This window comes from Ranitomeya imitator, chromosome 3 (assembly GCF_032444005.1).
Source record: "Ranitomeya imitator isolate aRanImi1 chromosome 3, aRanImi1.pri, whole genome shotgun sequence".
Taxonomy (NCBI): Eukaryota; Metazoa; Chordata; class Amphibia; order Anura; family Dendrobatidae; genus Ranitomeya; species Ranitomeya imitator.
Window position 1 is genome coordinate 754,077,408 of NC_091284.1, and position 15,669 is coordinate 754,093,076.

The 15,669-nt window shown below is 42.1% G+C and overlaps 1 protein-coding gene across 7 annotated transcripts in view; it reads right to left on the reverse strand.

Moving 5' to 3' along the window:
- Window positions 1-15,669, reverse strand: part of NBEA (neurobeachin) — an 899,093-nt gene that overhangs the window by 5,932 nt on the left and 877,492 nt on the right. For all 7 annotated transcript variants that reach the window (XM_069758980.1, XM_069758976.1, XM_069758974.1 and 4 more), the window contains one exon: window positions 8,752-8,853. In XM_069758980.1, coding sequence (XP_069615081.1) covers window positions 8,752-8,853 — 102 coding nt within the window. The remainder of the gene's footprint in view (window positions 1-8,751; window positions 8,854-15,669) is intronic.

Consider the following 15,669-nt stretch of genomic DNA (forward strand, 5'->3'; position numbering starts at 1 on the left):
ATGTATGATACTCTATGTAGAGTGCCCCCTTATGAAAATGACCAGACAGGAAATAGCAGTCTATAATGAATTTGATTAAATATATACTGACCCTTTAATTCCTGAACTCTGACAATAAGCACAACCCATTATATGAGGCCTCCCCAGATCAATATTTTGTCACCTCGTTCTTAGAATTAATTATCCTTAGATTGGATGGCGGCAGCGGCAGGTGCTTCCCCGATTCTGTGTTTTCCCTATGCCAACAAGTACAATGACTGGTGGAAAAAGCGCACATATGCTTAGATGTAAACATCAATACAAACACACTGGAAACTGACACCGCGCACAATCAAATCCTCAATTATTCAAAGCAAATTGTGTGATATTGAGGCAGGGTCAGCGGGCTGTGCGGGCCCATGTCGTACACACATTTACTACACGTCTCTCCCCAGCACTCCTCATTTACTGCTGAAAGTGAGAACACAGATGTAAAGAAGCTGCCGCCTTCTGGGTGATTGCTCCTTTTGTTATTTCAATGAAACATGGATTATTCACTGCTGGCTGCACAGAAATGAGAGTAATTTGGCCTTTGCAAAAGTCACAATAATGTCTTTAATATTGGGTATAGTACCGCTCACGTTAACATTGTTTTCGACTAGGGAGAGGCTAAAATCACAATATTGAGCCGGATCTCTGCTGTACTTCAATATAAACTGGCCAACTATTCTAAAAAAAATTATACATGCACAAATATGAATTATGTATTATACTTCTAGTGATATAAATATATATATATATATATATATATATATATATATATATATATATATATATATATATATATATATATATATAAAGTACATAGAATAATATATATACAGTGGGGCAAAAAAGTATTTAGTCAGTCAGCAATAGTGCAAGTTCCACCACTTAAAAAGATGAGAGGCGTCTGTAATTTACATCATAGGTAGACCTCAACTATGGGAGACAAACTGAGAAAAAAAAATCCAGAAAATCACATTGTCTGTTTTTTTAACATTTTATTTGCATATTATGGTGGAAAATAAGTATTTGGTCAGAAACAAACAATCAAGATTTCTGGCTCTCACAGACCTGTAACTTCTTCTTTAAGAGTCTCCTCTTTCCTCCACTCATTACCTGTAGTAATGGCTCCTGTTTAAACTTGTTATCAGTATAAAAAGACACCTGTGCACACCCTCAAACAGTCTGACTCCAAACTCCACTATGGTGAAGACCAAAGAGCTGTCAAAAGACACCAGAAACAAAATTGTAGCCCTGCACCAGGCTGGGAAGACTGAATCTGCAATAGCCAACCAGCTTGGAGTGAAGAAATCAACAGTGGGAGCAATAATTAGAAAATGGAAGACATACAAGACCACTGATAATCTCCCTCGATCTGGGGCTCCACGCAAAATCCCACCCCGTGGGGTCAGAATGATCACAAGAACGGTGAGCAAAAATCCCAGAACCACGCGGGGGAACCTAGTGAATGAACTGCAGAGAGCTGGGACCAATGTAACAAGGCCTACCATAAGTAACACACTACGCCACCATGGACTCAGATCCTGCAGTGCCAGACGTGTCCCACTGCTTAAGCCAGTACATGTCCGGGCCCGTCTGAAGTTTGCTACAGAGCATTTGGATGATTCAGAGGAGTTTTGGGAGAATGTCCTATGGTCTGATGAAACCAAACTGGAACTGTTTGGTAGAAACACAACTTGTCGTGTTTGGAGGAAAAAGAATACTGAGTTGCATCCATCAAACACCATACCTACTGTAAAGCATGGTGGTGGAAACATCATGCTTTGGGGTTGTTTCTCTGCAAAGGGGCCAGGACGACTGATCCGGGTACATGAAAGAATGAATGGGGCCATGTATCGTGAGATTTTGAGTGCAAACCTCCTTCCATCAGCAAGGGCATTGAAGATGAAACGTGGCTGGGTCTTTCAACATGACAATGATCCAAAGCACACCGCCAGGGCAACGAAGGAGTGGCTTCGTAAGAAGCATTTCAAGGTCCTGGAGTGGCCTAGCCAGTCTCCAGATCTCTACCCTATAGAAAACCTTTGGAGGGAGTTGAAAATCCGTGTTGCCAAGCGAAAAGCCAAAAACATCACTGCTCTAGAGGAGATCTGCATGGAGGAATGGGCCAACATACCAACAACAGTGTGTGGCAACCTTGTGAAGACTTACAGAAAACGTTTGACCTCTGTCATTGCCAACAAAGGATATATTACAAAGTATTGAGATGAAATTTTTTTTCTGACCAAATACTTATTTTCCACCATAATATGCAAATAAATTGTTAAAAAAACAGACAATGTGATTTTCTGGATTTTTTTTTCTCAGTTTGTCTCCCATAGTTGAGGTCTACCTATGATGTAAATTACAGACGCCTCTCATCTTTTTAAGTGGTGGAACTTGCACTATTGCTGACTGACTAAATACTTTTTTGCCCCACTGTATATATGTATATATATATATATATATATATATATATATACACACACAGTACATACACACACACACACACACACCATCTCTCAGACAGATTATTTTGATAAAAACTGAAAGCATTTCTCATTAAATGATGGCACAGCTAGGGTTATAAGAGATGGCACTGGTAGGCTTGTGAGTAAATGTTGTCATGGCTAAGCTATTGAGCAAGCAATAGGATATCTAGGTAATGAGCAAGTAACAGCATAGTAGCTAGGCTACGAAATAAGTGACAGCATAGCTAGACTAGTGAATAAGTGACAGTATAGCTAGGTTAATTAGTAAGTGACAGCATAGCTAGGCTAGTGAGTAAGAGACAGCATAACTAGGCTAATGAGTAAGTGACAGCATAGCTAGGCTAGGGAATAAGTGACAGTATAGCTAGGCTAGTGAGTAAGAGACAGCATAGCTAGGCTAGGGAATAAGTGACAGTATAGCTAGGCTAGTGAGTAAGAGACAGCATAGCTAGGCTAATGAGTAAGTGACAGCATAGCTAGGCTAGGGAATAAGTGACAGTATAGCTAGGCTAGTGAGTAAGAGACAGCATAGCTAGGCTAATGAGTAAGTGACAGCATAGCTAGGCTAGGGAATAAGTGACAGTATAGCTAGGCTAGTGAGTAAGAGACAGCATAGCTAGGCTAATGAGTAAGTGACAGCATAGCTAGGCTAGTGAATAAGTGACAGTATAGCTAGGTTAATGAGTAAGTGACAGCATAGCTAGGCTAGTGAGTAAGAGACAGCATAGCTAGGCTAATGAGTAAGTGACAGCATAGCTAGGCTAGTGAGTAAGAGACAGCATAGCTAGGCTAATGAGTAAGTGACAGCATAGCTAGGCTAGTGAGTAAAAGACAGATTAGCTAGGCAAATGAGTAAGTGACAGCATAATGAGGCTAGTGAGTGACAGCATAGCCAGGCTAGTGAATAAGTGACAGTATAGCTAGACTAATGAGTGACAGACAGCATAGCTAGGCTAATGCGTAAGTGGCAGCATAACTAGGCTAGTGAGTATGAGACAGGATAGCTAGGCTAGTGAGTAAGAGACAGCAAATCTAGACTAGTGAGTAAGTGACAGCATAGCTAGGCTAGGGAGTATGAGACAGCATAGCTAGGCTAATGAGTAAGTGACAGCATAATGAGGCTAGTGAGTGACAGCATAGCCAGGCTAGTGAGTATGAGACTGCATAGCTAGGCTAGTGAGTAAGAGACATCACATCTAGGCCAGTGAGTAAGTGACAGCATAGCTAGGCTAGGGAGTATGAGACAGGATAGTTACTAGTGAGTTAAGTGAGAGCATAGCTAGGCTAGTGAGTAGATGCTTGTATAATGCCATCGTTTACTATTCGTGAAAGTCTATGAGAATTCTGTGAAAATTCCCAAGAAACTCAGTGGTGCGGGTTGCATGTCCCTTCATAGTAATTGAGAGCTGCTGTGCAGGAAACGAAATAAAAGGCTCTCAGTCCTTTTAATCAAAAGGATTAGTACCCATTATAGGCTCTAATACGGTCCTATGATATAACATGTTTGACTGAAAAGGGGTATTCCCATCTAAACAGTGTATGTTGGTTGTTTTTCATTCATCACTGGCAAGAAAGTAACCCTTGTAGTTTTTCAGTATTGCCTAATCATGTTCTTGGTACAACAATGACATAGGCAACAATATTTAAAGGGTAACTAATAAAAAATGTCGAGAATTGATTTTCTGGACCTGGTCCAGTGGCCATGTCAGTAATCTATGGCTGTCGGATGGGAACCACGAAAACCGCCTCCTATCTATCTGCCAGCAGCTGTGGCTCTTCTTCTGATCAGCCGACCTGTTGTGGAATCACAACATACATGTTGAAGGACGCTGTCAGGTAAGAGATGATTCTCAGGACGCCCATTCAGTGGTTACAGATTTCAGACGTGGCCGCTGCATTGAGTCCTGTGAATTGATTCACACCATCACTAGTAACTAATGTGGAAAAACTTCTGCCAACAGTTTTGTTCTGTAGGGGTCTAGGGTTCAAGACCCTATCTACTGTAAGTGCTCTGTCCCATGGTTTAAAGCGATCGGCAGAGTATTTTGCTCTTCGATTCAGAGATCGATTTGTTTTACAACTTTACCAATGCAGAATCCGAACATGTCCACATAACATACCAAAAATAAAATCCATGTAATGGCAGCAGTTTATCACATAGAAAATGATCGTCAGTCCTTTTATGGGATAGAGTCTTCATTGTGAAATATTTAAAACCTCTGAACCGCAAACAATCCTACTCCATTGCGAAGGAAAGAAAATAGATGGCACTCACCATTCCTTAAAATCCAGTCTTTATTGACAAATGTTAAAACAGCCTCGGCGGGGGGGGATCAGAACAAGTGGAATGAATGGACGACGGCTGTTTCGCTCTCCTGAGGGTCCGTTCATTCCACTTGTTCTGACCCCCTGCCGAGGCTGTTTTAACATTTGTCAATAAAGACTGGATTTTAAGGAATGGTGAGTGCCACCTAATTTTCTTTCCTTCGCAAGGACTAGTTACATGTTTTTTTCCATTGGGTTGGCACCCGAAGAGTTCTGATATATGTGCCTGCAGTGAGGTGGTCACCGAGGTTGGACTTTCAGGCTCTGGTTCAATAGCGGTGTGGATTCTTTTCCTATTGTGTGGACTATCCAAACAATCCTACAACTGGTCAACGTTACCTATTGCTGGAGAACAAAATCTTCATTGTTCCCGATCTACATCTATAATAACCCCCATTAGACTCATGAGATGATGTACATTAGCTTCACGATGAACATTAGCTTCACACTTTAGCCGATGGTGGGAATAAAGGGAGAAGTCGCCCCACAGAGTAATAGATAATATGAATGTAAAGAAATCTGGTAATAAAGTAGCATACAAGCAAGGATAAGAACTGCACTCCTACACAAAAGTATTAGAGCAAATCGCAATGATTAAAAGTAGAGAATAAATGGGTATAAAACAAGGCAGAATGGGAAGCGGTTTACTTTTTAGAGGGGTGGTGTCAAGATGCCAAAAATATTTCAACTGGTAAGTCCATATAAAACCCTATAAAGGGTAAATAAAGCTGCTAAACCAGTCAGCGGGGCGCAGCGTGGACGGGCACTTAAGTACAGGGTGATCAGATTTGTCAGGAACATTGGGTTTATTCATGTCAACAAGCTGAGGAAGAATAGACGTTGGCAAAGCTTATATCAGAATGAGCGAGCGTATAACAAATCTATTGAGAAACGCATGTTAACATGGCCATTATCAGGCGTGTCCTGCTGTACAGGAGGTGGATCCTGATCAAAGTAACCGGCAGCTTAGGTATAAAGTGCAATCCAGAGATTTCCTAAAGCGCTTCTGACATCTGTCCTCTTATTTAGAAAAACACGCTAAGTGAAACCATAAACCAAAGCCTTCTCAAGAGAAAATCCAATCAAAGGATCGTAAAATGTTCACTGGTGTCAGATGGGGACAAAATAACTTGTAAGCTAATCATCTGGGAAAATTCATGTAAATCCAGCAGTCCCTTTAATAGAGTTCGCCATTTATGGAGGATGAATTCAGCAAAATGTGATTCCCTCATTGGTGCCGAATGTGAAAATGTACTAGCCTCAAATGTGAGGGTGCGGTAAGTTGACTGAGCGATGGGCATGCACAATGGGTGGTCTGAATTCTAAATTATATTCTTAAACATCTTAAACCCCTAACATAGTTTAGACAGCCGTCTGCTGGACAATGGTTTGGCTGACACCTATCTCCCTCAAGTCTCCCACACACAGGAGCGCTTGGGCTGGCCGAGCGCTCCTATGGTTTCCACGAAAGACCCGCGACCAGACATAAAAAAGTTTGAACATTTTTGTTTATATATAACTGCAGACCACACTGTTAAGGTACCGTCACATTAAGTGACGCTGCAGCGATATAGGCAACGATGCCGATCGCTGCAGCGTCGCTGTTTCATCGTTGTGTGGTCGCTGGAGAGCTGTCACACAGACAGCTCTCCAGCGACCAACGATGCCGAAGTCCCCTGGTAACCAGGGTAAACATCGGGTTACTAAGCGCAGGGCCGCGCTTAGTAACCCGATGTTTACCCTGGTTACCATTGTAAACGTAAAAAAACAAACAAACACTACATACTTACATTCCGGTGTCTGTCCCCCGGCCTCAGCTTCCCTGCACTGTCTCAGCGCCGGCCCGCCGTAAAGCAGAGCGGTGACGTCACCGCTGTGCTTTACGGCCGGCCGGCGCTCACAGTCAGTGCGGGAAGCTGACGGCGAGGGGACAGACACCGGAATGTAAGTATGTAGTGTTTTTTTTTTTACATTTACAATGGTAACCAGGGTAAACATCGGGTTACTAAGCGCGGCCCTGCGCTTAGTAACCCGATGTTTACCCTGGTTACCAGTGAAGACATCGCTGAATCGGCGTCACACACGCCGATTCAGCGATGTCTGCGGGAGATCCAGCGACAAAATAAAGTTCTGGCCTTTCTGCTCCGACCAACGATGTCACAGCAGGATCCAGATCGCTGCTGCGTGTCAAACACAACGATATCGCTAGCCAGGACGCTGCAACGTCACGGATCGCTAGCGATATCGTTGTTAAGTTGCTCAGTGTGAAGGTACCTTTAGGCTATGTGCACACGTCAGGATTTCTTACAGAAATTTCCTGAACAAAACCAGACATTTTCTGCAAGAAATCCGCATGCGGATTTTTCGCGTTACGTTCGCATATTCCTCGCTTTTTTGTGTGAATTTTTTGCGTTTTTTTCCGGAGGTTCTGGGATGCAATAATATAGTGGGAAATCCACAAAAAATCCGCAAAATTAGGCTATGTGCTCACCTCAGGATTTCTTGCAGAAATTTCCTGAACAAAACCAGACTTTTCCTGCAAGAAATCCGCATGCGTTTTTTTTGCGTTTTTCTCGCTTATTGTTTGCGGATTTTTAAAGAAGGCTCCCAATGCAATAATATAGTGGGAAATCCGCAAAATGAATGAACATGCTGCATTTCTTACCGCGATGCGTTTTTTTCGCGTTAAAAAATGCAACATATGCACAAAAATAGCGGAATGCATTATAAATGATGGGATGCATATGTATGCATTTTTTAAGGGTTTTGATCATGAAAAATCCAGAACGTGTGCACACAGCCTTAATGAACATGCTGCGTTTTTTTTGCGGAAAAAAATGCAGCATATGCACAAAAATTGTGGAATGCATTCTAAATGATGAGATGCATATGTATACGTATTTTAAGCGTTTTTATCGCATTTTTATAGCGAAAAAACACGAAAAAAACGGAACGTGTGCACACAGCCTAACAGTACAGGAATACCTGTTTTGCCTGACCCCTCTGCTCCGGACCTTGGCTTTGAATTCTGAACCGAACCAGTGCTGCTGCCCGCCCTGACCCAGACTGTCTGACTACGCGTCTGTCTTGCCCTTCCTATCCCTTGCATACCTGTCCTGACCTGTGGGTCAGCTGCTGCAGTCCCGGGGACTGCGCTGGAGTGCTACCTGACGTCTACCAGCAGCCCAGCCTATCCTCACCATCAGAGGCGCTAGTCAATACCCAGTAGACACTTAGTCACGCCTCTCGAGGGTAAGCTCGGCCCGTGGCGCAGTGGGTCCACACCCATCAGGGTTACACTCTGTCTCTACATTATGCTGCTCTCAGATTAGGAGGCAAAAACCTGGTGACCAATTTCATTTAAAAAGTCAAAATGATTGGGAAATAATGAACATAATTCAAAACAAACTTTTCATCACACAGCACCCAATGTAAAACCGATTGTCAGAGACCTATGTCACACTAGATCATCTAGATTACTTCTTCTATCATGGCGGTTCTATCCTGTACTCAATTACTCTTCCGTGATACTGCGGGCTGTACAAATAACACACTACACTATATCATACCGCATCTTTATTTTTTTTTAAATTGTTGTTTCAAAAAAATTGAAACTAAATCATAAAATGAAAGACAGCATCTAACTGAGCAAGAACTATTTTCTATGTCTAATATAAAGGTTTGGCTCCCTTCACATCCATCAGTGTTGGCCATTTACATAGTTCTGCTCGAACATAGAAGCAAAATGATGAAAATAGTGGCATTGCCCTAGATGATCAATACCAACTATAAAACTGTCAGTGATTTCGTTATGGGGCAAAACAGCGCAGTATGCAACAGGGTAGGTGTGAACAGAGGCTAAAGAATAAGAATATAATGGAGGAAAAAAACAAGACAATGATGTGCTCACCTTTAGCTCCGCTGATGACAAGACCCAGTTCTGCACACACGGACACGCAGACAACTTCATGGTCGTGGCCGGTTAGCACAGCCCTTGGAGCTGGGTAGTCACCTGAAATGTGTGAAAAACATGTAAAATGTAAATTTCAAATGAAACAAAGGTTTTCCTCTTTAGCGTACACGGAAACCCCCAGTAATGGCGACCTATGTGATCATACACGGGACAGTAACTGCTATGCACTTCCCTTATGTCTGATGAAATAGGGATAACTATATGAGATGAGTAGCAGGCCTGTATCGCCATGTTTCTTCACAATATTTGTAAGGTTTTGCTACACGGTTTAATTGGGCTTTTCTCTCAGCTTTTCAGATGATGGATGATGAAGCTATTAAATTCATTTTTTCCAAACTTGCAATAGCACAGTTAATTGGTTGGTGCCTAGATTTAGCAAGAATGCCCCTCACATTATGGATGAATTAAAACGCCATTGCCCCACAGTGTATGAACACATGCCTAAGAGCTGATGCGCCTAGTAGTGTCTAAGGGTTTCACACATAAAAACTCAGCGGGAAAACAAGCGCAGCTCATATTTATATAGAAAATATAGTAATGTCGGGCGCACGCTGAGTCCAGAGGTACCGGACCAAGGAGTTCGAAAACCTCCGAAACGCGTTGTTAAAGTCTTTCATTCCATAATCTCCTGGTCACATGGTTCTTTGGACTCTGCAGCGCCCAATATTACCACATATTCTTCTCACTTTTCTCATCAAGATCTTTGCCTTGACCTTTATTAGGTAAAGCTGGTGGGAATTGGAGGAACAGTCACGTCCCTTTTACCTTCCAAACTTCATGGAGTATTGTGCTTGAAATTTGCACAACCGGCCCTATTCTTTATTTGAAACATGGAGCGCCCCTGCTTCTTTTCTTTTAATTTTTAAATAGAAGACTCATGTAACTAATGATTATATATATATATATATATATATATATATATATATATATATATATAATCACCAAACAAAAGCATACAGCAGCACTCTGTAAGCGCCAACATGTAGGCAAACATTGAATATGTGACATTTGAACTGAACGCCTGCCATACAGAACATACCAATAAAAATGAAGGTACTTAGCGCATCAATTGGCCAATTCACGAGAGCCCACCAGCCACGACAAGGCATACCTTTCTTAGATGAGATGCTAAACCTAAACTCATCGCTCTCAGAGCCTACAAATTTAAAGGGCAGGTAGGATCCAGCAGTAAATAAAAAGGGCCTTGCACTGATATGAAAGTGTTCAGTCAGAAAAGGAGGCAGTCACAACCTCTACAAGAAACTGACCAGAACCTCAGAACAGAATAACGCCAGTGTGAAAAGAACCTCAGTGTTTTCTAAAAATCTGGTGGTTTTGAAAACCATAGCAAAATAAGCAAACAAAAACTCAATACAAAATACACCATACTATTATACCATAGTCTTGTCTTCTGGAATATAAGTGGTGATATAAAGAATGGGGAACACCACATAACACGTGCTGCACCCAAACCAAAGCCCTTTCCTTCCTATATCTGGATGGGAACATTGTACTAGAAATCACATAATAATTGCACATTACAACACGACATCTTCTGAGCCGTCAGCATTTCTGTCCCATTTTATGCCGTGGTACTAAGGATTCATAATGTAAGCACACACACGAGATCCTGCTTACATGCATTACTGGTAATGTCAGTCACAGAAGGCTGCACCTCCGTCACCAGATATCATGTAAGGAGGTCAATGTCTAGTTCTCTTCTGTAACATCAGTACAGCAGCTCCGAAAAAGCTTTGTATCCTCAGATCACGGAGGAAAGACAATGGGAAAAATTGTAAATGGAGGACAAACGCTTCATCCTTGCAAGGGACAGATGCCAAGCACTGCAGCGATCGTTCAAAACTCAGAAGCGCATACTGTCACATCCTAAATGATAGATGTAGCAGAGGGCTAAAGGCTAAGGAACAAAAAGGGCTTCAGGTGATGAGATGCTACTGGGAATAAGCCGTATTGCTCCAGGCTTAATGAATTCAGCAGAAGTCTGGTCAGCAAGCTATCTGAAGGGTGACCCGGGGACAGTACCATGCCGAACACAATCATTTGGGAAGAAATTACTTATGTTCTATGTGCTGAAGAGTCAGGAAAAACCCCAGCATAGCTGCATATATGTCTCAAGTTCTCATGCATACACATGAGAAAATTTCCATGGTTTTAGGCAAAATAAGTATTTGATACACTACCGATTTTGCAAGTTTTCCCATCTACAAAAAATGGAGAGGTCTGTAATTATTATCGTAAATACAATTCAACTGTGAGACAGAATCTAAACATAAAATCCAGAAAATCACACTGTATGATTTTTAAACAATTAAATTGCATTTTATTGCATGAAATAAGTATTTGATCACCTATCAACCAGCAAGAATTCTGGCTCTCACAGACCTGTTCGTTTTCTTTAAGAAGCCCTCCTACTCTACACTCATTACCCATATTAACTGCACCTGTTTGAACTTGTTACCTGTGTAAAAGACACCTGTCTGCACACTCAATCAAAATCCAACATTCCACCATGGCCAAGACCAAAGAGCTGGCTAAGGACATCAGGGACAAAATTGTAGACCTGCACAAGGCCGAGATGGGCTACATGACAATAGGCAATGAGTTTGGTGAGAATGCAACAACTGTTGGCACAATTATCAGAAAATAGAAGATGACTATCAATCTTCCTCAGTCTGGGGCTCCATGCAAGATCTCGTAAGGGGTAAGGATGATTCTGAGAAAGGTCAGGATTCAGCACAGAACTATATGGGAGGTCCTGGTCAATGACCTGAAGAGAGCTGGGACCACAGTCTCAAACATTAACGTTAGTAACACACTACGCCGTCATGGATTAAAATCCTGCAGGGCAAACAAGGTGCCCCTGCTCACACCAGCACATGTCTAAACCAATTTGAACTTCGCCAATGACCATCTGGATAAACCAGAGGAGGCATGGGAGAATGTCATGTGCTCAGATGAGACCAAAGTAGAACTTTTTGGTATCAACTCCATTCATCATCTTTGGAAGAAGAAGGAGGAGTACAACCCCAAGAACATCATCCCAACCGTGAAGCATGGTGGGGGAAACATTATACTTTGGGAGTGCTTTTCTGCAAAGGGGACAGGACGACTGAACCGGGTTGAAGGGAGGATGGAAGGGGTCATGTATCGCAAGATTTTGGCCAACAACATCCTTCCCTCAATAAGAGCATTTAAGATGGGTCGTGGCTGGTTCTTCCAGCATGACAATAACCTGAAACACACAGCCAGGGCAACTAAGGAGTGGCCTTGCCAGTCTCCAGACCTGAACCCAATAGAAAATCTTTGGAGGGAGCTGAAACTCAATGTTGCCCAGTGACTGCCCTGAAAGATCTGGAGAAGATCTGTATGGAAGAGTGGCCAAAATCCCTGCTGCTGTGTATTCTGACTTGGTCAAGAACTACAGGAAATGTAATTGCAATCAAAGCTTTCTGTACCAAATATTGAGTGTTTTTTTCCTATTGCATCAAATACTTATTTCAAGCAATAAAATGGAAATTAATTATGTAAAAATCATACAATGTAATTTTTTATGCTGCTTTTTTTTTTTTAAGATTCTGTCTTTCACAATTGCAGTTTACCTATGATAAAAATGACAGACCTCTCCATTCTTTGTAGGTGGGAAAACTTGCAAAATAGGCAGTGTATCAAATACTTATTTTCCCCCTGTATCACTTTAACACCTTTGGCTCTTAGACCTAAAAAAAATGTGCTGCAATATAATATTTTTGGGTTGCCAAATTAAACATGGACATCTTTAAAAGAATCAAACATAAAATCAGAATCACACTAGACAGTGACCTGACCTATTTGCAGAAAATCAAATGGCAATCTGCAGTCACTAGAGGGAGCTTGGGAGATTATAGTGTACTGTTTAGAGATTGAACTCAATAGGGACACAGTGTACGGTAAGCTCCCCTGCTCCACCTAATGGCAGCTGAAGGCAAGCTAGAGGTATCGTGTGAGCTCATAAGGCAAAAAATAATAAGCCAAATTGTCTCCTTTAACAAGGTTTTAAAAAAAAAAAAAAAAAAAGACTAGTGCTAATATTATCCATTATATGCAGCTCGGATTCATTCAAGTGGATGGGGCTGAGCTGCATTACCAGACACAGCCTATGGACAAAGGGTGGCGCTGTTTTTCGGTGGACATAATAAAGGTTTGTCTTTTTCTTTCCAAGGAACAGCACCACTCCTGTCCATGATCTTAAAACAAAATCATTTTATTTTGTTTTAACAAAGTCTGCAATGGGCCGATCATGGCTCCGTCATGCACCACCCATTAGGACCGCACTAGGAATTGCACTGTGGCTCACTTTAAGAAATCCTGATTGATCCTTAATGGAATGTCAATGCCTTAATCAACATACGGTAAGCCATAAAGTGGAAGTAACAAAGAAAAAGAAGATTACTACTGAGGAGTATTTTGTAAGTTAAAAATATTGCTTGAAGGTGCGAAATGATCATTGGTATAACCGGCGAAATTAGGGGTGGCGATAAAAGGGGTTGTTTGGTAAAAAATGGGTGGAGGTCTGACATATGGCATCCAGATCGCTGAGCTGCCATCAACTCCAGCGGTGGCGGCCGGATCTGATTGTAGCAAGTGATCGATGGGGGTGTCGGGCGATGGACCCCACTGGTCTGATATTAATGACGTAGTCTATTTATATTATATCGTGAGGATAGGATGCCAATATGAACCATGTGACGCTGAATACTAACCCTAACCAAGCCTGTATGGAGGACCCCATTTGAACATTTTGTAAAAAAAAATACAGAAAATCACGTCTTTAACTCTTTACACCATTTTATGGCAAGACCTGAAAATCTAATTTTAACCCATTATGATGCAGCTAATGGCGAGAACTTTTTAAATAAGTGGTATAAAAAAAAGTATAGGGCCATGTCTATACAGTACTTTGCATCAAATCAGCACTTAATTCAATAGGGGACAGTTTTTTTATTTTATTTTTCATTCATCTTTGACTCCTCTGATCTAAAAGCGAACCATCGTATCCAAAATGGCAGACAGCAGACAATAATCCTATTTCACTGTACGGCTTAGGATTTATATTGAACATGTGTGCCGGGAGATACGGGATCCCCATCTAACGGGGGTGAAAATGTCCCTTAATGCACACGGAGGAGCCGGAGCCCACATCTTCGGTGAGTATCCTGTTGGAAGCAAAGTAATGAGAAATGTCAGGTGAAGTCCCAAGATCAATGAAATTTCAGGCACTGGGGACATAACATGAATAGCATTGATCCTTTTAAAGAACACCAGTCAGGAGCTGAACGTAATATATTGCACAGAAAGGCTCGAGAGGATAAGCAGGCGAGTCCGACAGACCTACCTGACAAAAAATTCAATCAGCCTGTAGCACGAGCTGCCTGTGCTCCTCTGCCGCCGTTCAACAGGGAGACCGCTTCCAATTAAACCGTGCAAATTAATTTTTATCACTTTCAAATTAGTTTCTGGATTTGTGAAAGCTTGTTTTTCAGTGAAGGCTTTTGTTCCCGCTCTCCCTTCTGCTCTGTCATGGCATCATCTGCCGGTGATGTGTCGGCTGAGTTATTAGCTTTGTGCAATATCGCCATGCTCTTTCACAATTTCAGATTAAGGTTCTTTCCGCTTTTACATTGGACATTAAATACATAGAAAATGTCTAGAACAATGGAAGGATATGGGAAGTTATGGATAATAGGTGCAGGTCGTGGGGGGGGTCCAAATCCACCTACAGTAATCAGAACTCGGTGCACATTCGAATTGGATAAAAAATTGCATTAATCTAAAAAAAAAAAAACCTGGATGCTCATTTGTCCAATGGCTACCTCTCCCTACCCTTGCACCCTTATACATGCACGCTCAGCTCAGGTGAACATGCTTGTGTAGTTAAATGGTTATTCCCATCTCCAAGATCCTATTCCAATATGTAGTAGGTGTAATAATATTATTAGTAAATACCTCCAATTAGAAATGTAATATAGTTCTTCTGATTTGCTACTTCGCTTACACCATGTGCAGAGCATTGTAGTAGTTAAAGGGAACCTGTCACCCCAAAAATCGCATATGAGCTAAGCCCACCGGCATCAGGGACTTATCTACAGCATTCTGTAATGCATTCTCTAATGCTGTAGATAAGCCCCTGATAAATCCTGAAAGATGAGAAAAAGAGGTTATATTATACTCACCCAGGGGCGGTCCCGCTGCGGTCCAGTCCGATGGGCGTTGCGGTCCGGGGCCTCCTATCTTCATAGGATGACGTCCTCTTCTTGTCTTCACGCTGCGGCTCCGGCGTACTTTGTCTGTCCTGTTGAGGGCGGAGCAAAGTACTGCAGTGCGCGGGCGCTGGGCCTCTCTGACCTTTCCCGGCGCCTGCGCATTGCAGTACTTTGCTCTGCCCTCAACAGGACAGACAAAGTACGCCTGCGCCGGAGCCATGGCAAGAAGACAAGAAAAGTATGACATCGTATGAAGATGGGAGGCCCCGGACTGGACCGTGACGACCACAGGACCAGACTGCAGCAGGACCGCCCCTGGGTGAGTGTAATCTAATCTGTTTTTTTTACCTTTCAGAATACATTGGGGGCTCATCTACAGCATTCCAGAATGCTATAGATAAGCCGCTGATGCCGGTGGGCTTAGCTCATATGTGATTTTTAGGGTGACAGATTCCCTTTAAGTATTCATGGCTACAACCAATCATATAATGACAATTAGGAGTCGTTGCCATGGATACCTAAGCTACTTCCTGCTCATGGGGTAAGTGCCATGGCGAATCAGAAGAACTAGATTACATTTCTAATTGGAGGTATT